The 27380-nt window shown below is 41.3% G+C and overlaps 1 protein-coding gene across 1 annotated transcript in view; it reads right to left on the bottom strand.

Moving 5' to 3' along the window:
* Positions 1-3525: 3525 nt before the first annotated feature.
* Positions 3526-27380, bottom strand: part of BACE1 (beta-secretase 1) — a 36428-nt gene continuing 12573 nt past the window's right edge. The window contains exons 4-9 of the mRNA XM_075190038.1: positions 15117-15254; positions 14820-14954; positions 13243-13344; positions 8768-8917; positions 8139-8310; positions 3526-6736 (exon numbers count right to left, since the gene is read on the bottom strand). Of these exons, the coding sequence (XP_075046139.1) occupies positions 6495-6736; positions 8139-8310; positions 8768-8917; positions 13243-13344; positions 14820-14954; positions 15117-15254 (939 nt within the window). The 3' untranslated portion in view covers positions 3526-6494. The remainder of the gene's footprint in view (positions 6737-8138; positions 8311-8767; positions 8918-13242; positions 13345-14819; positions 14955-15116; positions 15255-27380) is intronic.

The raw sequence follows: 27380 nt of genomic DNA, 5'->3' as shown, positions 1-27380 counted from the left end.
TCATTGATATCCTTTTAAAAGCCTATACAACGGGGGACAAGCCTTACACCATTTGGAACTTTTAATAACAATGTAAGGAAACCCATGAACTGTATCATCTATTTGTAGAACTTTATATGTGTATCATATATGTGTACACCTTAAGGGCCATCAGAAGAACTAGCTCTGCTTTGATCCAACATTAAGAACTCACAATATATCTCTTGGGTTGGATGCATCAACGTCTTCAAAATGGATATCTTCCTCAGACTCATACCTTTTCTCAAGCCCACTCCCATATGAGTCCCCCCCAATATGTTTACATCCATACAACATAAAACATCCACATTTATAGGAGTCAAAATAAAAACACCCTAGAATCTGCTTACAAAGTTTAGGGGGTAAATGTATCAAGCTCAGAGTTTTTCGTGGGGTTTGAAAAAACAATCAGATTCTAGTTATCATTTATTTAGTGCATTCTACAAAATGAAAGCTGAGAATCTGATTGGTTGCTATAGGCAACATCTCCACTTTTCAAACCTGCCGGAAAACTCTCAGCCTGATACATTTTCCCCCAGGTGTCCAAAATTCCAAAAGGTAATATCAGGAGACACAACTTGCCCAGTTTGTCCAATGGAACATGGTTTCTCCTTTAATATCATGGGTCTCCATACATGCAGATGCTATGAATCTACCCTAACTTTCCTCTCTCCTATGGTTAATCCATACCCGATGACCCAAATTAGCAAAAATTCACCGAGTGATGGCACTGTCTTTGTCGGTATGGAATTGTGCCAGCAAGATTTATGCTCTTGCTCCAGAACCTTCCCCCCAAATTCCCATTTTTGGGTGATTCTGCCTTCACTGAGGCCTTTACTCCTCATTCTTTGCTCCATGGCTGACAGGTGGTGTCAGATTTGTTAACAAGCTAACTCGTTCAACCTCATTTCCCCAATTTGCAGCCCTCCAAGCCTCACTGAATATCTCACTTAAACATTTGTTTATAAATTCCTACAGAAATTTCCATCCATCCAAAGACTTGCCTGAATGATAAGACCTCTCACTACTTTCGAATCTTTCTGCAGTACACAGGCCTCCACCAAAGGTCCAGTTCACACTGTGCGTCGAACTGGAGACCCTCATGAACATGCATAGGAATCTGAAATAGGTGGATAGTAAGGTCTGGGCCAAAATCTGGGAGCGCACATCTACCAACTCTGTCTGCGTAGAGATTAAAACAATACATACCAATTGTTGCACCACTGGTACTATGTTCCAACCAGATTATACAAAATTATTTTTGACGCTTCCAATTGATGCTGGAGAGGTTCACCACCCGGCATCTTCTTACACATTTGGTGGTTATGCCAAATTCCGACCATGGTTTCCTCCCATATTCCAAAAACATACGAAATGTATCAAGTTTCGATTTTGCAAATCCAGCGATTTTCTTGGGAGAGGTGCAACTCACAGATGTATGAAGCAGAGATTTCATGTAAAATCGCCAGATTTGTGTTTCTGTCAAAATCGCTATTTCCAAAATCGATAGAGATCAAACTCCTGACTGTTTACCACTCTAACAAGTCTCAAATGTGTGAAGCTGCGATTTAGCAAACGCTCGAGTTTGCTTTAAAACACGCCAGATACAACACGCTGCGTTCTAGCAGCATGTTCAGTAAACACATCACTGCCTGTCTATAGAGCCGGAGGTCCGGCAGCTGTCAGAACTGATAAAAATAAAGTAAAAAAAAAACAGGTTGTAAACAGGGTGTGGTGGTTTATTTAACATTTTCTTTTGTGGAACTACAGGTCCCAGCCAGCCGTGGGTGTCAGGTCATGTTGGCACTTGTGGTTCTCCAAGTGCCAGCATTCCCTGGCTGTCATGGGTATGCTGGTGCTTGTAGTTATACAAGTAGCAGCATGCCCACACTGTTTATGGCACCCTGGCTGGGACTTAAGTTCCACAAAACAAAATGGCGTCTGTTTATTTTTCTACACTTATATCGCCGTTTATTACCCTACACCCTCCCTAGAGGGAGGACCCACTCCATAGGGAATCCAGCCCAGTGCTGAACAGCCTTGAGTTGGTTGTCATTATGGCAGGGGGACCCCTGCCGCGTGTTCCCCTGCTATAGTGCCACCAACCCTGGCTGGTTTGCCTAGTGCTGGTTATGGGAAAATCAGGGGGACCCCACGCAAATTTTTTCCCGGATTTTCACGTAACCACCATTAGACTGGCAGCACTAGGGTTAATGGTGAATAGAGGGGGAAACCGTTTTTTTTTTTTTAACTTTGATCTATTTTTAGCAGTTTTGACAGCTCCCGGGACCTCCGGCTGTATAGACATGGGCAGTGTAACAGTGATGTATTTTACTAATCTCGCAGCTAGATAAGGACAACACGGGAGAGTTAGCTAAACACGGGAGTGCTTTACATCGCAGCAAAGTGCCACAGATGACCAGCAATTTTGAAGATCAAGATAAAAATCACAGCTTAATACATTTGAGAAATTTTGGACTAAAATTTGCCGCGATTTTAACACGCTGAAAAAAATAGGACCTTCATACATTTACCCCCTAGTGTGTGTTCTTATTGTAGAGTATTTAGTCTTAAAGGTGCAATGGGGCAAGGACTGATGTGAATCATTAAATATAGCAAAAATATAATAAATAAGGGTCACAGGATAACTCTGTGAACTGTGATTTTATATCATCTCTGCTCACTTACAGAAAATGAACTTTCAAATTGCAACATATGCCTGACACAGGGGCGCACGCAGGATTTTTAAGGGGGGTTCCCCCCCCCCCTCTAAAAAAAAGAAAGAAGATAAAAAAGCAAAAGCTGCATATGCAGCAGCTCCGTTTCGGCAGTTCTGTACTATCCAGCAGCCGCGGCGCTGTCAAAGAAGCGTCCGTGGCGGTGCTGTATACAATACAGCTGGATAGTACAAGGGCACTTCTTTAGCGGAGGGGAGGGGTTTCTGGAGACCCAGAAACCCCCCCTGCGTGCGCCACTGCGACAGGCTTTGTCTTTAATGAAATTGGCATTTTAAAAATTGAGGGCAAAGCGCAGAGAATTGGCTATCCATCTGAACCACCGCTTAGTAAATTTACTCCCTAATCCATTACTTACATAAGATGTGGTAGAAGATATTATTCCCACTAAGGTAGAAAAGTAGGTAATTTTTCTGTTTTTTATATCCCAAGAGGGAAATTGTGTTTGAAAAGATCCTGGCCTGCTGATGAAACGCATATCTCCCACAGTATAAACTATCATATGTGAGAAGACATCACCCAAATCATCCTTTTTAAAATTTTATTTCAATACAGTGACTGTGTGTTTCCTAATTCTGACATATTTATGAGCCACTGAGGTTCCCATATGGTCTGATGTTAGTTATAATAGCATTCCCTAATGCTCTAATTTGACTTGGGCACTGGGTGGTATGAATGTAGTATTAATGGGTTTCTGTGTGTATTGTTAGCTTAAAAAAGTTTCAAAATAAAAACCTATTAAAGATTCAAAAAATGGTCCCTGACAACTGCATCGATATGAGATTAGCTATTTTTTATAAGACACACACATTATTTACAATATCCAGAAAACTGATTGAACATCCAACTGAAAAATATACAGATTGAACCATAAGAAAAGCATTAACTGAAGTATATTTCTGTAAGGCCATTTTGTGGTGGAAACAGAGACATGACATACAGCGTAAGAGAACTGTTTACAGGTGGAGTTCATCTGCATTCCTTTCCAGGATGATTGTTGCATTATTGTCAAGCTTTGAATTTGAAATAAAAATGCCGTAAAAAAGTAGCCATAATGAAACATTGAATAAGTCAACTCCAGCTCCAAATTCTATTATTTTCTAACCACTAAGCCATATTGTAGTTACCAGGGCTTAAGGACCTGTAGAACAATGATTCTAAATATGAGTTCTTTATCACTTCAAATAAGATCAACTGATTAGTATAGATGATTTAACATCAAACTAGCGCCCCAAATATCTTCATACGTTGTTGAGGTCACTGTCCTGTATTAACTTGTCAGAAAATGCTCAGTTTACTCAGAAAATCATTTTGTTGCTTGTTGATTTGGACCAATAAGTAAATTGTCCTTCCTAGCAAAGCATATTCATTATCAGAATAATATCTGATCTCTGTGGGGGACATTTTATGAGAACTGAGTTACAGGTAAAGAAAAACAATATCCTCAGTGTGATCATTTACTTTAAAACGAACTTTCCAAACAAAGTTTCCTCTATACAAACAAAAAAATAAATAAATTAGTGATCAGAGCAGTTGGTGGGGCTAAAGTGAATGACAAATGTTAATGAAAATTTTCTGAATCTAATAATACATTTTTTTGATGTCACCATAAAAAAACATTTATCATTTTTTACCATTTAAATTTCACATGTGACAACTTATTTTCAAACATTTGTTGTGCTGGTCGTGGATATGATGTTTTACGATAAATACTTTTTTTTGTAATTAATGCCTTGTCTATGGATAAGACTACAGGCATATTAGGAGAAGTAACAGCATGTTTTCATACAGAAATATTGGCATCAAAAGATGTATTTCTGAATATGTTGTAAACATGAATATTAATTAAATGCATAGAAATGCTTAAATGCATAATGCATACTTTGGAGTATTATTTGGTTTAGATGCCTGGTTTATTAAGCTGCTATTTGCGTAGAACTTCTATGGGATAAAGTTCTTTATGGTGCTAGACATTCTTGCGACCATGACAAAACATTAACTGTAATCAAATCTTATTTTGCTGTATACATTTTAATGCACCTTTCTCCTACACACAGAGGAGGCATACATTTTTTGAGGTGGACCAATAGTCATGGAGACAGTCTATCTATTTAGGAGGAACTAGTGTTACCTCCATATTCAATTCAGAGTGGCTTAGTGTTATCGCTAGGTCCAAGTGAATGGATAGGCCACATCCTCTTGACTAATGGATTTAAGCCACAAAATAGCTGTCTCCACTGAGCGTAGACGACAGATAGGTAGGTATCTGAGCACAGTATGTGAGCTTAAAGAGCTTTTTCTCAAGTCACATCTATCATTTGAAGACATTTTATGTGACAGTCAGACCCGAGGGCTGACTTTGAGAACCTTGGTGGTAAAACTAGAATTCCTAATCAGACTCCTGTGAGAATTAAAAGCACGCATTTATGTCCTACAATGATTTGCAAGTGTGTTTTAATATTTTTTTTTATATATGTAAACAGACCTCTTAGTTTACTAAAAAAAGAAAAGGGTTCATATAACTTTAAATAACATATATTCCTAGCCAATAATTGGTATAATTATAATCCAATATATGATATATGTGAACTATATTTTTGAAAGGGAACACATTTGGTTTATATGCTTAAAATAATAGCACTTTTCTCTTGTTGGTGTTTTATTTTTCCTGATTTTCATGAAATAATTACCAAAAAAATGCTACCACAGAATAGTAAAACTGCTATTTACACACCTATCCATTGCAGTGTTTGGAACAGTCTAGGGGGTAAATGTATCAAGCTGAGAGTTTTCCAGCGGGTTTGAAAAACCAATCAGATTCTAGCTATCATTTATTTAGTACATTCTACAAAATGATGGCTAGAATCTGATAGGTTGCTATAGGCAACATCTCCCCTTTTCAAACTTGCCGGAAAACTCTCAGCTTGATACATTTACCCCCTAGGTCTGAACCCCACCCCACTCACTGTAGAGTTTCTTGACAGCTTATATATTTATATGTAGCATATATATATGCCAACAAGAAGAGTTTTGCAAATGTTTGAAGGAATACAGTATTGTGTATCTAAAGGTGTAAAAACCCTATTCATTTTTTATTGTATTATTTTGTTAATGTTTCCTTTCTTATATTAAAGGTTTGGTCCTTAATGCATTGTAGCCCTTGTGGTCTGGAAAGAGATATTTTCACTTCAGACAGGCACTGGCCTGCTTTATCCATGTGAGTGTACTGAGCTACCACCACACCGGTAAATGAAGGATTACATATTGAACCCCAGGGCTGCTACATACTCAGAATCTATGGCCGTCACTCCTTTTGCACCTGTCTCATTCAACCATTTTCCAGTATATTTCACATAATGTTCACTTAGACAGTCACAAGCAAACCAAGGCCCAGAAGCGGTCATATTAAGCGTGAACCACTGGGAATGCAATTTCTGTTAATCTTCTGTATGGCTTAGTGTTAATAAACACACCCTCTGTCCTAGTTTCTGTTAGCATTGGTACATATAAAGATGCGTTTTTGTTGAATCACAAGTGAGATATGTGAAAAGCTGTACTGTAAAGCTGAAAAATAGTCCATTGTTTTGTAGACCACTTGATTGATGTACCCTTGCTTATCTGGCAGTCAGTGTTGGAACAGGAGCGAGGTCCAGTCTATATCCGGACCCCCTGCACAGGTCAAGTGCTCTTGTCTCCACTTGCGTGCAGCCACCTCAGGATGGTAACAGAGGTGATGGTTGCTTATTTCAGCAAGGAAATGTCATCAGCAAAATCATCTTGCGACCTTCTTAGGCAGCGGGAGCAACGCCACTGGAATAGCATTAGGCAGAGGGGGAGCATGAAGAGAGCACACACACCAGCCATTACATAAGCGGTGGTCATCAGTGCAGATTCATCCAGCTGGGGAGTGTTATAGCCACAGTCTTCCAGGTCAGAGGCATAAAATGGACCATCAACAGATGCCTTGCGGGAATAGTCATGAACTGTAAGAAATGAAACCACAACTATATGAAATAATTTTACTAGTAACATAATAAAAGATCAATTGAGTTATGATACATGCTGCTTATTATAAAGTTACTGATAGTTGTCCCCAGTAACTTACTGTTCACAAATTTGAAGTAACTTCAGGTGATCAATTCAAACTTATATTAAGAGTTTGTACTGTCCTAGGTCAATGTGAATGAATAAATCCAAGATTAGTAGTTTTGTACACTGAATACTTCTACACTGTTGTCCAGCACCCCTCCCCATCTGCATGGTTTTGCCTGAATAAAATATATATGGCTTCCAGCTCTAGATGTAAACTGCTACTTACAGGATCAGTTCTAAGCACTCAAGGGATAATTTCACAAAATATCAAACTTTAACCCTTTAAGAACAAATGTCGTAATAGATCTTGACAAAATAATATATCACTAGGTTAGTGGGCTTACCCAGTGCGGTACACAATTGTCTAGTAAATGTCGTAATAGATCTGATCACCATGCCAGAAGCCCATTAAATGTGAAGATTTTCAGCTGAAGTTATCAGGTCAATTTATGACCCCAGTGCTGTAGCCATCAATATGTATCGCTGAAAATCGAAGCAGCACATAATGAAGTACCTCTGCAATTTACTAGACCAGGGCTGCACTGGGAGGCTGGCATAGACCCCTTCGTCCTCAACGAATACTTTTTTCCTTGCACTGGCAGCCTAATGCTGCCAACAAGTGGAGAAAGTGCTACGCAGATGTGCACATTGTTTTCACCCGAGAGGGAAGCCGGACAGGCTTCAGTTGAATCCCATTAAATAAGACCAGTAACCCCATCTTGACATTGCTTAATAATTTACTTCATGCTAGTGACCCCATAGAGGTCTTCTTTTTCTAAAGTTTATATTACTATTACACCTTAGTTTGCCTCCCTTAAGATCAGCACACTCATCTTCTAAAATAGCCTTTGCTGCTTTCAGAATTCCAATGCTGTGATTGGCTACAGGTCGTTCTGTACCCTCCCACTTCAAGAATGAAGACATAACAGACAATAAAGAAAGAATACAAAGGGCTAGATTTACTAAGCTGCGAGTTTGAAAAAGTGGGGATGTTGCCTATAGCAACCAATCAGATTCTAGCTGTCATTTTGTAGAAAGTACTAAATAAATGAAAGCTAGAATCTGATTGGTTGCTATAGGCAACATCCCCACTTTTTCAAACCCGCAGCTTAGTAAATTTAGCCCAAAGTGCTCTAACCCTATTCAATTTCACCTTAAAATTGCTGTTGCACTGCACATTTAACAACCAAAGAGAAGTAATCCTGGCTTTTATTGGCTAAGCAAGGCTGTCCTGGTTGCCAATACAAATATAATTATTGTGACAGGCCTCAAAAAGTATGTATAAGTTCTCACCATGACATGTGCTGACTGCAAATCCAATACGTTTACGAGCACGATCAAACACAACATAGAAGCCCTCCATGATGACAGCACCCATAACTGTGCCAGTGGAAGACTGGGACACGGCAAATTTATAACAATCATCCTGAGAGGTAGCTATGTCCTCCACAGGACGCAGATATTGCTGCAGGAAAGAGAAAAGAAGAGAGATTTATATATGCTGGGGTTCAGTCATGCCAGGGAAGTATCACTATATGGATGTAGGAAGGAGAAGTGGAACATTTAAAAACAGGGAAGAATCAAAGAAAAGAAAAAACCCCAGATTAAAGATATAACATATAAATTGTATCTATATATAGATATAACAAAACCAGGCCGGTATTTTGCATTAGGCAGCAGAGGCTGATATGCAGCTTTTTATCTGCAAAATATATATACCTAAAGAACAGGATGTAACTGAAGAGGAGATGAACCAGGGACACAATAAGTACGGGAAAATCTGTGGACTGTTCTACATAAAAGTTGAGGTGGCACCAAAGTCTGTGTAGCTACAGGCACATGGGGTAAATCGGACCTGGTTCCAATACACTTAGTATGGAACATACTACATCTAGAGCTTTATATAAGAACTAAGTAGTAACCTGTGGTAAAATGGTGATGCGAAAAGATTCGTTTGTAGCCTCGCCCATCAGGTAGAGAGATATAACAGGGAAGATATTCCATGGTGTGGTTCCCTCCTGCCAGCAAACAAGCTGTTCCCCCAACCAGAACCCATCGGGAAATTTCTCCGTCTGTGGAATGTGAGAATATAGAACAAACAACATTCTGAGATGCCATAAAGAGGATTTTTTTTAACGATTGCAATTAATTATGAACTGAACAGACATATTTATGGATGTGCAATAGAAATACATATTATGGCTGGAGCTGTTGGCTTTGTACAGGTAGAGAGTATTTTGTCATATTTGACTGCAGTACCTGGAAAAAAATTTAATCAATTGAGATATGGCTTAACTGCATTCTACTCCCAACAACAACACTAACACCAGTTTCTGTTGCAGATCGTCTGTGGTGAAAATAAAATTGACCCTGAACAAAACAGGATTTTTTACTTACTGTAAAATCCATTTTTCTAAGTCCATTGGGGGACACTGAGACAATGGGGTATAGTAGGTGGAAATGGAGCCAGGACACTTTAAATCTGAAAGTGTTGGGGATAGGTCCTCCACCAACTATGCCCCCTCATCTGGAGCTATCCTCAGTTTTATAATAAAGCCTAGAAGAGAGGGCCTAATTAGGCTTAACAGAATACTTATAACACGTACAACAAAAAAACAGTGCAGCAAGAGCGAGGGAAGGGAGCACAGTATCCCCCAATGGACTTAGAGAAATGGATATTACAGTAAGTAAATAATCCTGCTTTCTCTTTCCTGTCATTGGAGGGCACTGTGACAATGAGGACAATACAAATCTGCCCTCAAGGGAGGGATCACTCTGAAACAGAGGTGTGTAAGACTTAACAACCAAAACTTGCATCCTGGTATGCAAAACCCTAAAAGTTTGGAAATTTGCAGAAGCTGTGGAGAGAAGAACAATAAGCAGCCCAGAACAACTGCTCGGCAGAAGCATCATGAGATGCTGCCCAGGAAGCAGAAACCGCTCTGGTTGAATAAGCTTTTAAACCAAGGGCACCAAAACTAGACCCCACAATGTAAGCCAATCAAATAGTGGACGCAATCCACTGGGCAATAATTTGCTTAGCCACTGGCTATCCGTACTTGCGTGCATCATACAAAATGAACAGACCATTGGTCTTACGAACTGAAACTGTACAGTCTACATGACATTTGAGTGCTCAGACCGCAACCAGAAGAGGCAACGAGTCATCAGATTTTGGAGTGAAAAAACTGAAAAGGTGGGCTGTAGGAAGTGCCCCCAACTCAGACACTCGGCCTAGCCAAAAAAACGGCCAATAAATATACTACTTCCAGGTGACAGAACGCAGATCTACCGAATCCAAGAGCTCAAGTAAGCCTTGATAAGGGCCCTGAGCACTAAGTCTAGATTCCATAGTTCTAAGGGATGTACAAAGAGAGGCTGTACAGGAATAACCCCATGCAGGACAGTCTGCACATTGACGCTAACTTCCACTGAAAGAAGATGAAGAGAGCAAATTTGTACATGTACCTTTAAAGAGGAAAGCCTGATGCCCTTGTCTTAACCATCCTGTAAGAAGGACTTCAGGCATGAAAGCTTGAACCGAGATTTGTGAAACCCATGGCCTTCACACCACTTAATGTCAACCTTCCATACCTGGTAATAATTCACTGAAGGCTATCTAGCTCATATCAGAGTCTATACCACACTGTGCGAAAGACCCCTAACCCAAAGGATCACTGTCTTAGCAACCACGCCATCAAAGCCAGATGACTTAAAACCAGTGGCTCCAGATTGACCTTGCATGGTCAAACTGGAGCCACCAGAATGGTAGCCATCCCTTCACTTTTGAGCTTTTTTTACCTCCTGAAAGAACACGGGGATCGGAGGGAACAGGTACACCAGACGGAAGTCCCACAGGATGGTATCCGTGTGCCACACCCTGGGTTACCTGATCTTTGTGAAGAACCAATGAACCTTGAAGCTCAGATGAGATACCAAGAGGTCTACATCTGGCTTACCCAAGCATTGCACTAGCTGTGCAAACACCTCTGTGTGAAAGTACCATGGTCCTGGGTGGATACTGTTTTGGCTGAGGCAGTTGGCCTCTCAGTTCTCCACCCCCAGAATAAATGTGGCCAATATTACCGGAACATGATGTTCTGTCCCAAAATATAATACACACTGTCTCTCTCATGGCCATGGCACTGTGTGTACCCCACTGATGGTTCAGGTACTGCCGTTGCATTGTCTGACTGGACCTTCAAGGCCCTTCCAGCTAGATCTCCCTGAGCCTTTAAGAATACCCTGCAGATTGATCTCAATTCCAGGACATAGATGGGCAATAATGACTCTTGTGAGACCAGAGTCCCTGAAAATGGTGATGACCCGTGACAGCGCCCCACCCGGACATACTGACGTGGCCGTGGACAAAGTGATGATCTGCTTGTTCAGCTGTAAGGTGGACTTGGACCATTTACTGAGAAGTTCCTGCCAAAGCAGTCTGGATTGGAACTGTGCAAAAGACACCATTTCAAACGGAGACACCATGATCTCCAGCAGTTTAATATACCTGACGAGAGACACTACCCTTCTGGCTCTGTAACGATCCAGTCTTTTTCTGAATGGGAAGTGTCCTATCCTTTGTAAAGAACACTCTCTGAAACACTGTGTCAATGGTCAACCTGAGAAAACACATCTGCTGGGCTGGAATCAGCGATGACTTGGGGAAATTGACAATCCAGCTGTGACTCATTAGAATTTGGAAAGTCAGCTGGATATTGTGCCGGAAGGCAGATTCTGAATCCAACTTCAGCAACAGATCATTCAATTATGGAACGATTGTCACCAAATGGAAATGCAAGAGACCCGCCATGATGGCCTCAATTTTGGGGAAGACCCCTGTGGCAGTACCTAGACCAAAGGGTTAAGCCTGAAAATGATAGCGCACATTGTCTATTGCAAATCGGAGCAGACATTGATGCCTCTCCCATATGGGGACATGGAGGTAAGCATATTTTATGTCCAGAGATGCAAGATATTCCCCCTTTTTAATGCCTGTAAATACAGACCGTAACAACCAATCCTGTTTGTTGAGGGACCTGCGATTCTAATACGGTCAAAATGACCTATCGGACTTTGCTACCAGAAAAAGATTGGCGGAAAACCTTTTTCTTGGGTTGGAACAGGAAACATTACTCCAGAAGACAAAAGTTTCCAAATTGCTTCCCTGTGAGCTAATCTCTTGTGCTTGCAGGTAGGTAGTCTTGTGGTGAAAACCTGCGGTGGGAAAAAAAATTACAAAGTCTATGACATAGCCCCTTGTTACCACTTCCCGCGCTCAGGCATCCGAATTTAAGGCCAACCATCGTTCTTGAAACTGCAGGGCACAGGCAACCACCACTAGTTGTTGGTATTCCGCCTCGTCATACCATCTGTTTATCTGCCGGCTGGGAAGTACTGCCCCAGGTAAACCCCCTACCTCTTTGAAAACCTTCCAGAGAGGAAGTGGGCAGTCCTCTGGAGGAAGTTCTTCTCGTTTTTCTCAAGATATGAAAAGAATGAAACCTTGTTTAGATTTCATGGTACTGATGGTAAGAAAAGAGCTCTTACCTCACATGGCCACATTAATGATTCATTCCAGCTCAAATCCACAAAGAGTTGTATAATCAAACGGAAAAAACTCTAATAGTCTCTTACATTCTGCATCAATCACCCAGGAACGTAACCACAAGCAGCGCCTTACAGCTATATGCAGCTTCCCCGATCATGGCACTGAAATAGCGGTGGTCTTGGATAAGCAAGCAATGGGAGAGAGTCTACCTTGGAAGGACTCCCCTTTTGTAAGCTGAGGTATAAGAAGTTATTGTTTTAGTAGAGAAAAGGGGTCCACTGACACTATATGTGCTTTAATAAAGTTTAGTAACAGAAGTGCAGACAATCTGGCCATTAAATGTATGCAGAATCACACCAACAACTACACAAGGTGTATACAAGGGGGTAAATGTATCAAACGGAGAGTTTTCCGGTGGGTTTGAAAAACCAATCAGATTCTAGCTATCATTTATTTAGTAAATTCTACAAAATGATAGCTAGAATCTGATTGGTTGCTATAGGCAACATCCATCGCTTCTCATCTCTGGCATCATAGCTATTGTGTTCCCCTCATCTGGTACCATTTTCATACAGACTGATAGCTAGCCTACAATTCCTTAGTGTGGTCTGAGAGTTGTCCGTCGGGTTTGAAAAATGGAGATGTTGTGCAGAGGAAATAGTGGTCTCTGCTGAAGAAAGTCCTTCAATGCAAGAAGGGAGGAAAAGCCATGACCCCATAATGTTTGAAATAATACACATTTTATTTAGTGATATATAATATGTACATATGCAAATACAAATGACACCTCATAGAAAACCACATTTTGTTCCAGTTCTGTTTAGTATATCGATTCTTTTCACTCACCGAGGAAGCAGCTTTAATTGCTTTTACAGCTTCATCAAACACTCGCTTTGGCAGACGTAGGTTTGTGGTTCCACTGTCAACAATACTCTTATCATAGTTGTACTGAGAAGATGGAAAAAAAACAACATGATGAAACATGTTAGTAGGTCAAAGATATTTCTTTGAGGAACCAGTAAACTAATTTATAGTTACATAGTCATGGAAACCTCAAATGCTTGTTCATGCACCCTGAATTGAGAACTTGGTTAAGGACAGGTTAAATAGTTTGCACAGGCTTCAGCTTTTCCAGAGTTATACCCTGATAACACTCTACTTTTAGAGCAGAATCCATATAACACAGTTTCTTCCTGATATGATAATACCAGTTGATCTGTGCTGTTCTTTTCTGTGAAAGAAGTGATGTTCGTTCTACCATAGAACACATACTAATTATTTACTTGTAAGCTGCAACAAGCGCATCTTTTTGACAAACCATACATGTATATTTTTTGTTGCACAACACATATGATCTGTTGCTGTAACTTAATGACATTTATTTAATACATTCATTTTACATTTTAAAGCAACGTGTGCCCCTAAAAGTGTCTTTAATTTTTAGGCTGAAAAATATGGGAATGTGAAAAACAGATTTTTTTGTTCCCCTGATTTATTTACTGATGTGTTGATCATGAAATACCAATCATGTTGATGCCAAGCTTAGTTATTTCTACCAAGCAACTAGTACTTAGAAATGCATAAAACATGGGGGACTGATTCATTAAGGAAAGTAAAGCCAAAAAATGAGTAACGTTGCACCTTGGCAAACCATGTTGCATTGAAGGGGGGGCTAAATTTAAAATGTAAAGACAAGTTTATAGTTAGGGTAGATCATGTCCTAGATCAACTCTAAATTTGAGTGTAAACATAATGCTATCAAGTATTTGTCTGATACACAAAAAACAGCCAATATTTAACTATGCAAAATAATAAACTAATATGCACCCCTTGCATTGTAACATGGTTTTGTCCAGGAGAAAACCTACTCATTTTTTTTTTACTTACTTTTCTTAATGAATCAGGCCCGAGATGTTTATGGCAACCAGGATTGGGTTTAAGAACTGTTGCTATTACTGATATTGGGCCTGATTCATTAAGGAAAGTTAAGCAAAAATAAGCAAGTAAGGCAAACCATGTTGCATTGGAGGGCAAGGTAAATGCAAAATGTGATGGAAGATTTATAGTTGGGGTAGGGCATGTCCTAGATCAACTTTAAATGTTAGTGTACAAATAAGCTATCAATTATTTCTGTGCTCCATTAAAAAACAGCCAGTATTTTCCTTATGTGCAAAATAACAAACTAATTGCAAACCCTTGCATTACAACATGGTTTTGTCCAGAAAATTTCTAACAAAAATTACTAAATGTTTTGCTTAACTTTCCTTACTGAATCAGGCCCATTGACACTAGGTAATAAAAGACATAGATAACAATTAGGAAGAAATTCTTTGAGGGCTCAACTATTAAAGAAAAGTATATGTATGATGTAAATTATACTGCTAATCAATATATCCAAAGATTGTCAATTCAGTAACACTCACCTCTTTACAGTCCATCATCAAATCCTGTCCATTGATTTCAATCTTTACAATGATGACCTCGTAGTACCATTCCTTTCTGATTGGTGTGTACCAGATATTACCTACATACAGAGATGGGTCAATCCAGCCAATCACCTATAGAGAGCAGCATACATGCATATTTAATTATACTTATTAGCCCTTAGTGTCAATATTAGACTAACTTAACCATGTGTACATGGCTGTGACTCTGAAAACTCCCCTTGCATGAATATTAGTAATAGTCATGATTGATTTCTAGATTGGGATATTACTCACCATGCTCCCCCCCACTGAGGAAGACAAGTTGCTCTCCTTGATGGGATATCCTGTCCCACATAGCTGCAGAGAGAAGATGTTGGGGACTCGCGTTTGCTTCACAAGAGAGTCAAAGAAGGGTTCCAGCGTGTCATCAGGCTGACAGAAGAAGGACAGAAAGATAGGTGAAAGAGGGGAAAAAGTAAAAGTGAAAAAGAATGAGTAATGGAAAACATCAAAGATTAATAAGACTGAAAAGCTAATCAAACCGTAACTTCATAAAATGGTAAAAAAAAAAATCCGAAACATTTCATTTAATTTCCAAACATACTACTATTATAAGGAATAACACGCCCCCTACTGTAAAATATCCAAAATATAAGAATATTAAAAGGCACCCTGGAAATTTGTGACTTGTGCAACAACTCAGCCTGCCTTTATATAGGTAGGTTACTACTTGGAGACTTTTAATAACCTTTTATTTCACAGCTGGGGGATGAACTCTGCCATATATGTTCTACAAGGTGTCATACCTGGATATTAGCAGTGTGACACCCGTTCCGATTAGCAATTATTGAACTATAAAAACCTGTTACTACTAGGAATCAGGCTCTGACTGAAAAATGACTAATGTGACCTGTGCTTTTAACCTTCAGCTACTGCATCCTGCCTGTACTGACCTGACTACTGTTGTGTGTAACCTTTCTGATTTCTCACAAAATGCCGCCCGGGGTTATCCCGCAGCTTGCCACCAGAAATCTGTGACAGGATGGACCGCTTATGCCACCCTGTCTGTTGCTGCTGGGAACTGGCTGGGCTTACTTTGCCACCGTTTCCTTTCATTATCCCAAATGCACCCTCTTGCCGCAGTAGGAGGGGCTTACAAATGCTGCCACCACTAGACTCCTCACCGGCATCCAGAACCGGGTTTCTTCTGGGTAACTAATGCTGCGACTGTACCCCGTTACTGGTGTACCTGGGCTGGTACTCCTGACCTCTTCCTATAGATCAGGGTTGCTGTGGATGGATCCCCCCTGGCCTATCCAACTGACCAGGGCTGCAGGGTAGTAGGCAGAGCGGTGGTACCGGACAAGCTGGGTCCAACCTCAGAAACAGCTGGAGAACGGATTAGATTTAGGGTCTAATCTGCAGGACACACAGGCCATGGCTTCACTTCCTGGGCTGTGTTTGTTACTACTACCCTCTGGATCTGTTTGCTGGAACATAATTACGGTAACTTTGAAGTTTCAATTTTTAACAACTGCTAGGTGTAATTATGTGGTAAATACTTTCTTTAAGAAATTTCTGCAGTTTTAGCCACCTGCATCTGTTATTCCATCTGCAACTGTTTTCTGTGTGGTTGCATATAATTTCCAGGATTCTGTCTTTTATTCCTGAGGGTTTTGTTCATCTATATTTGTTGCAGTGTTTATTAGACTTCTGCTATTGATGTCCAATTTACCTAATCTACGTTCATAAATACTGTGCAGATTCTTGCACAATTCTTCCAGTCTTTGCCTGAGAAACTGATATGTTCTCTCCTTCCCATTATCTGTTCTCTTATCCTTGTATTTTGCATATGTCACTCCTCCCTTTGTGTAAGGGGCACAGACTGTCTAAGCGGTGCACCACACCATGCGCTATTCAAGAACTACTCTGAGACAAGTGTTTGGCAAAAATTTGGTCACAGTTATATTAAACCCTTTAAAACTTTTATTTGGCAGACAAGCCCCATGCAAAGCTAATATAGACCATATTTGGCCACCTTGTGGTTTTCCTTGTTATTCTCATGTAACTGAGGAATAATTTGTATATATGCTGTACTTTTATAGCTTTATACCTGCTACTTTTTATATGTCCAAGGAATAAATTGAAAACTGTGCACCTATTCATCTGTCACAATTTACATTGTACCATCTATTAGCCGTTCCCAGGGTGTACATGCTAGCTGGTCTACATTGCCACCATCTGTCAGCCGTTTCCAGGGTTTATATGCTAGCTGTATGCTGCTAATTGACTTATTACACACTGGATCAGGCATATTTAGGAGCACTTATAGTACTGGTACCAATAGCCATTGCGCCATAGGGGACCACTCCATTCTATATCTAGTCACCTGTAGGGTTGGAACTACCCTTCTCTTGTCCCCCAGGCAGCATTACATACCTCCATACTGGAAGGGAGCGCGGTAGCCCACCCCCTCTCATTCACTGTTTACTCTTAGTCCCAGGGCCACTGCTGCACCCCTTGTCCTTATCAATATAAAGACATGCTACACCTTCTTAGAGAGGATAGATCCTCTAGATTAGAAGGTATTTTTTCTAGTGAAAATCTAAAAGATAAGATTGTAGAGCCTAAAATCAGTGAGAATACCTTTTGTGAAAATTTTTTAAGGTACGAACACTTGCTGATACAAGAGCTAAAACAATGGTGGGAAGCAACCACACTTTCCAAATATCTAGAAAAAAATATTATCCCTAGAGGTTTGAGGATAGTAAAAAAAAACACCTTTAATCAAGAAAATAATGAGTTTATGAATGCATGGAATAAGGCTCTTGATTTCTGCTCTTTCTCCCTCATGAGACTCATCATAGCAGATAGAGAGTCTTCATTAAAGAGGATAGAAGAGGAGATCAGCCTTATCCAAAATACCCTTAAACCTATAGAACATCTCGATGAATATAGGAATTTAGAATCACTGACTCTCAATAAAATTAGAGGTATTGAGGAAGGTATCATCAAAGGGAAAGAAAAGAAGTTTCAACGGGATATTAGGGATTACGAACAGGAATCATTTCAGTCCCCCCGATCTGTCCCGCAACGTAATTTCCCAAGCCCATACCGTCCCACAAAGAGACATTCTACTTCAGATAATAGAAGAAATTCATTCACCCATTCGTAAATCTCCTTTGATTAAGATCTTACCTGTTAGGGGTCCGACCAAAAGAATCTACAAACCACTTAACCCTAAGAATATTTATAGCCCCTGTAAATCACCTATAAAGACAAATACTAAGTATTCAAAAAAGGTTCGGGAAGGTTTCCAAAAGGGGAAAGAGGTTTATAACAAAGAGGTCAACAATTCACAGCTGGTACTTCTGAAGAAACTAGAACAAGCTAAACTCCATAAAGATCCCCCCTCCGACCTTACTTCCACTGCAGAAGAAAATGTTGATATTTTTTTAGGGCTGATATCGAAAGATACCTACCAAAAAGACCCATGCTCTACAGACTCCATGCACCCATCCCTGGGCCACAGCCAACATCCCAGAGACTTATCAATACACACCTCCAACACAAAAAAGAGGAGAAAACCGTCAGAGGAAAGCGAGGAGGAAAGGCCCTTAGGAGCAAAACCAAAAGTAAGGAAATAGTTGCTAACAATAGAGGGATCTTCAATCTGAGCAAGACTACACTCACAGAACCTCAAATTAGGGTCCTCAATAAAGGCCTGAAGTTCGCCCCTGACCAATCTTTGAATAAATTTGAAACCTATATTAATTTGCATAAATTCATTCGGAAACTTACCCTGAAAAAATTCTTCAGCCAACCCAATAAGAACTTACCCTCCAGCACCTCCAAAGAAGCTGAGACAGAATTCCAGCACACCACATTAAAAGATAAATCTAAATTTTACCCGAATTATCTAAAAGGGCCATTTATCACTTTATTTCAGAAATTGGTAGAGAATGACATTCAGGACCTTCAAATTTCCTCTAAATCTTTAAATCTAACTCGGAAAGAGAGGACCGCTATCAAAGAACTGAGAAGCAATTCCAACCTTATTATCAAATCAGCAGACAAGGGTGGTGGGATCACCATCCTAGATAAAGACATGTATCTGGAGGAATTGAATAGACAACTCAGAGACACTAGTACCTATGAAGTACTACCTAGTGACCCCACTGCTAAATACCAAGAAGAGTTATCTAACCTCCTAAAGCCGGCCTTTCAAAGGGGCATCCTGAATAAAGCTGAATATGACTATCTACACATTGAATTTCCCAGAGTCCCCGTCATCTACCACCTGCCCAAATTACACAAGAATTTGGAAAAGCCCCCAGGTAGACCTATCGTCTCGGGCATCATGTCCCTCACCACCCATCTGTCAAGTTATATCGATTCTTTCCTGCAACCTTTGGTCATTAAACAAAAAAGTTATATTAGGGATACGGGACATGTGCTGGAATTCCTTAATGATGTAAAATGGGAGGAAGGTTACTACCTAGCCACCTGCGACGTCACTTCCCTTTATACCGTGATTGACCATCAGGCAGGTTGTACCCATGTTAGGAACATTCTTACTAAAGAATCTGGCCTATCAGGACCACAAATCAATTTCATTATGGAGGATATTTCCTTCATTCTCCATCACAACTATTTTTGGTCAGAGGGGAACTTCTACAAACAGGTTCGCGGGACAGCTATGGGCGCGAACTTCGCGCCCAGTTACGCGAACCTGTTTGTGGCCGATTGGGAGAATGCCACTATCTGGGATAATAATCCCTATGCCCCCTATATCCTCTTTTGGCGCCGATACATCGATGATATCCTCTTTGTCTGGACCGGCACTAAAAGTGATCTAGATTTATTTTTAGGTCACATAAATTTTAATGCACTCAATTTACAATTTACTGCACACACTAGTAGAGAATCAGTTCAGTTTCTCGATCTCAAAATCTACATTGAGAATGGACAGATCGAGACTAAAGCCTTTTTTAAAGAAGTTGACTCCAATTCCTTCATCCCCTTCAATAGCAACCATCATAGTAATTGGATACGTAACATTCCAAAAGGTCAGTTTACGAGAATCCGGAGAAACTGCTCAAAACCAGAACAATTTGCACTACAGGCCAATGTTCTCAAGGTTCGTTTTCTTGAGAGACATTATCAACCACAATTAGTGGAACAAGCGTATGAATCTGTCAGAGACACTAACAGGTAACATCTCCTTGCTACCAATACTAAGGAACCTGATTCTGTTTCCCTGCCCTTCATTACGAAGTTTAGCTCAGATTCCAGGAAGATCGAACACATTATAAAAAAACACTGGAATGTGCTCCTTGGGGACGCAACACTAAAATAAATCCTTCCAACGGCCCCAAAGTTTATATACATGAAAGCTAATAATTTAAGAAGACAGCTTGTCAGTAGTACCATCTCCCCAAAGAAAGTTTCCCCCGTAGGGACCTGGCTAAAAGAAACAGAGAAAGGCTTCTACCATTGTCATCGATGTGCAGCATGTAGAACCATTCGAGTCTCTAGCACCAAACCTACTGTAACATTCCAGTCTAATGTCTCTGGAAAAAAATTCAGAATTGACAGTAAACTTACTTGTGACACCACGGGGGTGATCTATCTTCTGGACTGCCCCTGTGGGTTACAATATATTGGGAGGACGATTAGGAAATTAAGCGTTAGGGTCTCCGAACACCATAGGAACATCAAGAAGGGTCTGGAAACTCATAGTGTTTCAGCACACTTCTCGACCCAACATGCCAAAGATCCATCCTTACTCAAATTTATGGCAATCAGGAAGATTGTTAAGCCATGGAGGGGTGGGGATTTCATTAAGATCATCTCTCAGAAAGAATCTGAATGGATCTATAGTATTAAATCCCTAGCACCCCAGGGCTTGAATATTGATTTTGAGCTTGGCCATTTTCTGTGATCTGTAATGTACACCTAAAGTCCTGTATTACATTTATCAGCATTTCGATGTAACACACTCCATGATTACTGGATGGACTTGTCTTACTGTGTCTTATTCTGTTGGATCATGTGTACTTCTCTATATACACTCATGACTGTACCTATGTCCGGGATAGAGTCTAATATGTGCACAATTATTAACCCTGACTATCTCCCCGTGAGGGAGACATAAGATGCGAATATGGCTGTGAGGGGGATATATGGTGCAAATGTGGCCTTTAGGCTATGAGAAATGCCTGCCACTAATTTCAATCCCCTGGACTCGTGCCGTATGTTACATATGCATTGACGTAGGTTTACACACGTTTTTATTTTTCTGGATGTGACTGGCTATCACGGACATCAATCAAACTGCATTACCTACCAGCAGCATTTATATAGCTTACCGCCCTATTGAGACATTCCCCCAGTGCCATTGGATGATTAATATGTCTACATCCGTGTGAACCTATAGGAAGCAGGGTCAGCTGACCTATCACTGGGAAGGGCGCCCTTTATAAAATCCTAAAGAAACTCATGATCTTAGATTATCCCTGAAGAAGCCTTCTAGGTAAAACGCGTTGGGTACCGATACACGCCTACTGATACACGTTTATTACCAGCCCATCGTCCCGTTTACAGCACGAAGAAGGACTGTTTGTTTTTCTATCGCATGCGCATCCGCGACACTTCCACCGCACACAGCGACTATTCACTGACCGGACACAGCTCAGTTTTGAGAGGACGCAGACACCATCCCTGACGAGGGTAAGTCTTATAGTTGTTTCCACAAACTTTGTATGCCAGACTTTACTTACCTGCAGCACTGGATTATCTTTGGATGCTGAGGGAGACAAACTGTCAATTATTGGATCCGCTCCGAAGGATATATATATATAGACTTTATCCATTTGGACTTTGTGTTGGATTAGGTTATTGCCGGCTTCTTGTGGTCACTATCAGCTTGACTGGCTGTGTCATAATAGACCATATTTGGCCACCTTGTGGTTTTCCTTGTTATTCTCATGTAACTGAGGAATAATTTGTATATATGCTTGTCACGGGCACTAGGAGTCTTTACCCAGGGATCACCAGGTGATAGGCTTACCAGAGCAGTATAGGTGGTAATATGGTACTCTGGTAGCAGGGTGATCACGGAACAGGAAATAGCAGATGATGAGATGCTCAGGAAAGTCTATGACTAGCAGCACTGGCAATATGGAGGTAGTAATACACGAGGAACTGTATGGACAAAGGACACGTGAAGGTAGTCAGTGGTCTGCGGTAGCAAGTTGTACCACTGCTATAGTGAGGAGGAATGTCCAACAGAAACGAGGGGGTGATGAGAGTCAGCGGTCTGCGGATAGCAAGTTGTACCGCTGTCTGAGTGAAGGAATAGAATCCAAGTGGAGGTATCCGGGGAGTCAGTGGTCTGCGTTAGCAAGTTGTACCACTGCTATGTGAGAGGATACTGGAACAGATGAAACTGGAAACAGGGGTCAGTGGTCTGCCACCAGCAAGTTGTACCACTGAATATATATGTGAGGAGGTGCACGGGGAGAGACTGCAACACAAGATATACACGGGCACCTTGACTTTGATCCACAGTAATATGCACAATATAAATGTATAGATGACTGAACAACACTGCCAATATAGAAAGTCTCTTGAAGTAGTCCAGCACGAAATAACACAGTCAATGATGGCAATAGACTCAGCGGATAGCACACTCCAGAGGAGAACCAACACAGTCCAGCAAGGTATGCAATACACAGCAAAGTCAATGAGAAGTATGCATACCGTGGTTCAGGAGAAGGCAGTCAGACAGGAGTACAGAGATACCTGAACGGCAGGAGGCCGGCAGGATGCGAAGTCCCTGGATGGGTGAAGCGGTGGTCTAGTAGGTGCAGCGCACAGGTAGGTAGACCAGCAGGGAACACAGGAAAGCGTGGAGAGCGGATCGGCAGTAGATGGATGAGTAGCGCTGAGGAGTAGCAGCAGCGGGTCTCTGCGGGAACACGGAGGTAGCCAATAGCAACCAGCAGGTGCAGTAACGATGGGACACGGGAGAGCAGAGTTGAACTGGAACTGTTGATCACGGAGAATAGCGGGTAGCAATAGTGGCAGCAGACTCAAGGAAACACGGGAGAGTTGACAAGGACTGAAGACTGAAGCGCACAGAGGCAGCGGATAGGAATCAGCCAAACAGTCACGATGAAACACAGACGGGTTGCAGGTTGAAGACTGTAGTGCACGGAGGCAGCGGATAGGAATCAGCTAACAGTCACGATGATGAAACACAGACGAGTTGCAGGTTGAAGACTGTAGTGCACGGAGGCAGCGGATAGGAATCAGCTAGCAGTCACGATGATGAAACACAGACGAGTTGCAGGTTGAAGACTGTAGTGCACGGAGGCAGCGGATAGGAATCAGCTGGCAGTCACAATCATGAACAGGTGAGTGGAAGTGAATGAAAGACTGTAGTGCACGGAGGCAGCGGATAGGCATCAGCTAACAGTCCCAATAATACATGGTAGAGTTGAAGTGGTTAGAAGACTGTAGTGCACGGAGGCAGCGGATAGGAATCAGCTCACAGTCACGATGATACAGTAGATGGTAGAAGTGGTATGGGAACCACAGTAGTAGAAGTGGTTTGGAAACCACAGAGGTAGAAGTGGTTTGGAAACCACAGGAATCAGCTGGGCTGAATAAACGAGGAAACACAGGAACACCTTCAGAGACTCATGGGGAATGAGACTCCAAGATCAGGCAACGTGGTGTTGACCACAGGTGCTTAATATAGGGAGGTTGCCTGATCTGCCAATTAAGTTAAAGGAACATACACTGAAGGTTTAGAAAGGGCTGCGCATGCGCAGTCCCTCAGGATGGAGGACGACCACGGTTCCTAAATGTCCGGGAAGAAGCACTCACAGTCCGGTGAGTGACAATGCTGTACTTTTATAGCTTTATACCTGCTACTTTTTATATGTCCATGGAATAAATTGAAAACTGTGCACCTATTCATCTGTCACAATTTACATTGTACCATCTATTAGCCGTTCCCAGGGTGTACATGCTAGCTGGTCTGCATTGCCACCATCTGTTAGCCGTTTCCAGGGTTTATATGCTAGCTGTATGCTGCTAATTGACTTATTACACACTGGATCAGGCATATTTAGGAGCACTTATAGTACTGGTACCAATAGCCATTGCGCCATAGGGGACCCCTCCATTCTATATCTAATATAAAACATACCAAATTATTTCCAGTTCTATGTAAAAACTAGGACAAGTTCTGTCTACCACATAGGCACAGCAACAATGTCCTACTGAGGCCAGCCCCGGGGCTTAAATCACGCTCATATTTCAGGACCTGGCACGCTGCCCATATTGGCTCAACCATTGAAGCTGGAACCAGGAGTGGAGCCATCTACCCAGAGTGATACTGCATGCCCCTGCTGGCTCTGCCCTTTCTATGCCTTGCTCACCACTTTCCCTGCCAAACATGTTCCATATGACCATGCCCATGGAGTCCAAAACCCCCCAGCCACTGCAACCTCCTGCAACAATGACCTCTCAAGTGCCTCTGGCACCATAGATGTTAAATAAATCTAGCACAATATCTGAAATATGCTCCCTATTGTTCCTATAAAAACCTATACATTTAACCCCAATTCCTTTAGACTGAATACTGCAGCGAAAGCGGGAGGCAATAAGCTTGGCAATAGCTAAATTCACTTACATTCTTGCCATATTAATGCATGACCCCATTTACACTTCCCTCCATGATAATCTTGGAATGACATTCGACCACAAAATGGCAACGTTGCTCCAATAGTCCCTCATCCGTTTCACATCTTCATCATCATCATTTATTTATATATATATTATTTATAAACTCTACACAGATAAGGCCATGGTCGGGAATTGAACTCATAACCCCAGCGCTGTGAGGCAGAAGTGCTAACCACTAGGCCACTGTGCTGCCATACATCTTGCTGAATTACCCTAAACAAATCCAGGGACTTCACCTTCAAAAAGTCATTCCCACCAAAATCACATCCAAAGCACCCACTTCCTGCTCTGCCTTCATGAGGACCCCTCTCCACTCCCCCCACTTCACGCATCTCCTGCTCAGCCATGTAACTTTCCCTGCCTCCCGCAACAAACCCAACTTCTGCCCATTTCAACAGATGGCTGCCCAATATATACGAGTGTCCAACGATCCACACATCTCTTCTCTTGCCGCTAACTATAAAAAGAGAGCAGGGTGGGGGGTTGGGAGGGGAGAAGGTAAAAGAATGAACGAGTGAGAAGAGAAACTAAACTGTAAATGCAAAGACAAAACTTAGTTTGTGGATGGCATGAGATATGATTTGAAACAATTTGATTTCCTCCTGAATATACGCCCCATGGGACTTACACTGCATGTAAAATTCCGCTGCCCCAGAAAGTATTACTTTCTTCGCCCCTGTGCTAACTGCAATCGCTTAAAACACAGCTTTTACACTTATTCCATTTCCTGCACTCCTTGGGCCTGATTCATTAAGGAAAGTAAGGCAAAGAAATTAGTAGGTTTTTTTCCTGGACAAAACCATGTTACAATGCAAGGGGTGCAAATTAGTTTGTTATTTTGCACATAAGTTAAATACTATCTGATTTTTCATGTAGCACAAAAATACTTGTCATACCCCAAATATAAATGTACCATCACATTTTAAATTTACATCCCCTTCCAATGGAACATGGTTTTGCCAAGGTGCAAAGTTACTCATTTTTTTTGCTTTACTTTCCTTAATGAATCAGACCCCTTGTTTGTGTATCAACCTCAATGTCCAAGTAGGAAATTACAGCCTTAGGGCCCTCTGTTTTCTATGGTGCGATAGGGACCCTAAAATCCTTAAGCTTATGCTACAACTCTATTAGCAGATTCTTGCACTGATCTGACTGCACTGGCCCTGTCAACAAAAAAATCATCCAGGTGCACCATCAATTTGCAACCAGCGCAGGATTGAAAACACCACTGCAAAAAAGAAGGAAAAAGCTTCAAAATATGCACATGAGATTGAAGAACCCAATGGGCAAACACTTGTCTATGAAAATGTACCAGTGAAACTGAAAGCCCGTCAACCTAAATAAAACTGTCAGGGTGCAGCGAAAATAAGCGAAATGCAGACCCAATGTCTAGTTTTGCCGTAAGGGCCCCTTTTCCATGCTTTTCAACCACCCTGTCAAAAGATTGATATTGGACTGAACACTTCTCCCCAAGCAAAGCATTGTTCACCAATGCCCCCACCAGGTAACGTGCTGAATGAGCCTAAATCTCCATACTGACTTATTAGGAAACAGCCCGAGAGCGAAATTACCAAATCTAAATTGCAGACCCCTGGAATGGGCCAGCCATTCGATCCAAGATCGGCTCCTTGACAATCTTTTCCCTAACTATTGCTGACTGCACGTTAATGGACTTCTGAAATTCCTATCTACACCCCATGGGATAATTCTTCTTGTAGCATGAATTGTAAAAACCTGGCATGCAGAGGGGCAGTGTATATGCTAATGTGAGAGAGGAAATATCCCCCAGGTGTCATCTATGGTTTGTTCAAAAATATTGCAAATGTTTTGTCAGTCATAACTTCCCGCGCATTTACATAATATGATACCAAATATGATAGCATTACAACAATATCAAATATCATTCCAAATGACATGTGACTACTGCGCATTCCCTGTACAGTTGGTTTCTATACTTCACAACAGAGTAGCACACTGATTTTCCTTCTTTGAAGTTAATATTTCTATATACCTGTATAGGTAGCCTTCATCTTATGCATTTGCCTACAAGGTTCTCACCTAGAAGGGTACTTTGTTTTTACAATACCAATTGTAAGGAAGTGTATTCTGAATAGAAAATGGCATGTAGGATCAAGACAATGCATGGCAGTGATCTGCATATGTTAAGTTAGCTTCCTGACAGAATGTCTACTGAACCTAATTACCTCCCACATGGAGGTAATTAACCACACTAATTGACCAAATGTTTTTAAAACATTTTGTCTGAAAGGAAATGTACATTTCTATTTATAATTTTAATATTTTATTTCGGGCTCTCAATCTGACAATCTACATTAAAAATGTGATCAGCGTTTTTACTGTTCTCACCATTCTATGTGATGCAATAAATGTCCTCTCTTTGGCCCTGCTGGTAGTGGGGTCAGCCGGAAATGAAGCACCACCCAGTGCGCTGAACATGGCGTCAGCTTCCCCGTGTGCTGTCAATGGAGTCCCGCTGGACATGGCGTGAACCCGGTACTGTCTATAAACAGACATTGTGCTGGGTATGGCACAGGCTCCTGTGATGCTCGGTCGTTCTTCTTGATATGTTGGATGTAATTGTTGCTCCTGTGGCTGTTTCTGCTGCCATGTCCTATCCTTCCATGGAATAAACTGCTGCCTGTCCATGCCTTCCGATACATAAGCAGGACTCCGGCATTATCCTTGTTCTATGCTGACATAATTATCCGATCTTCTGCAATGACTGTGATTGCAACAATGGCAACTCCTGTCCTGCTGATAATTTAGCACTGGTTTTGA

This window comes from Mixophyes fleayi, chromosome 11, assembly GCF_038048845.1.
Source record: "Mixophyes fleayi isolate aMixFle1 chromosome 11, aMixFle1.hap1, whole genome shotgun sequence".
Taxonomy (NCBI): Eukaryota; Metazoa; Chordata; class Amphibia; order Anura; family Limnodynastidae; genus Mixophyes; species Mixophyes fleayi.
This window is presented reverse-complemented; position numbering and strand designations above follow the sequence as displayed.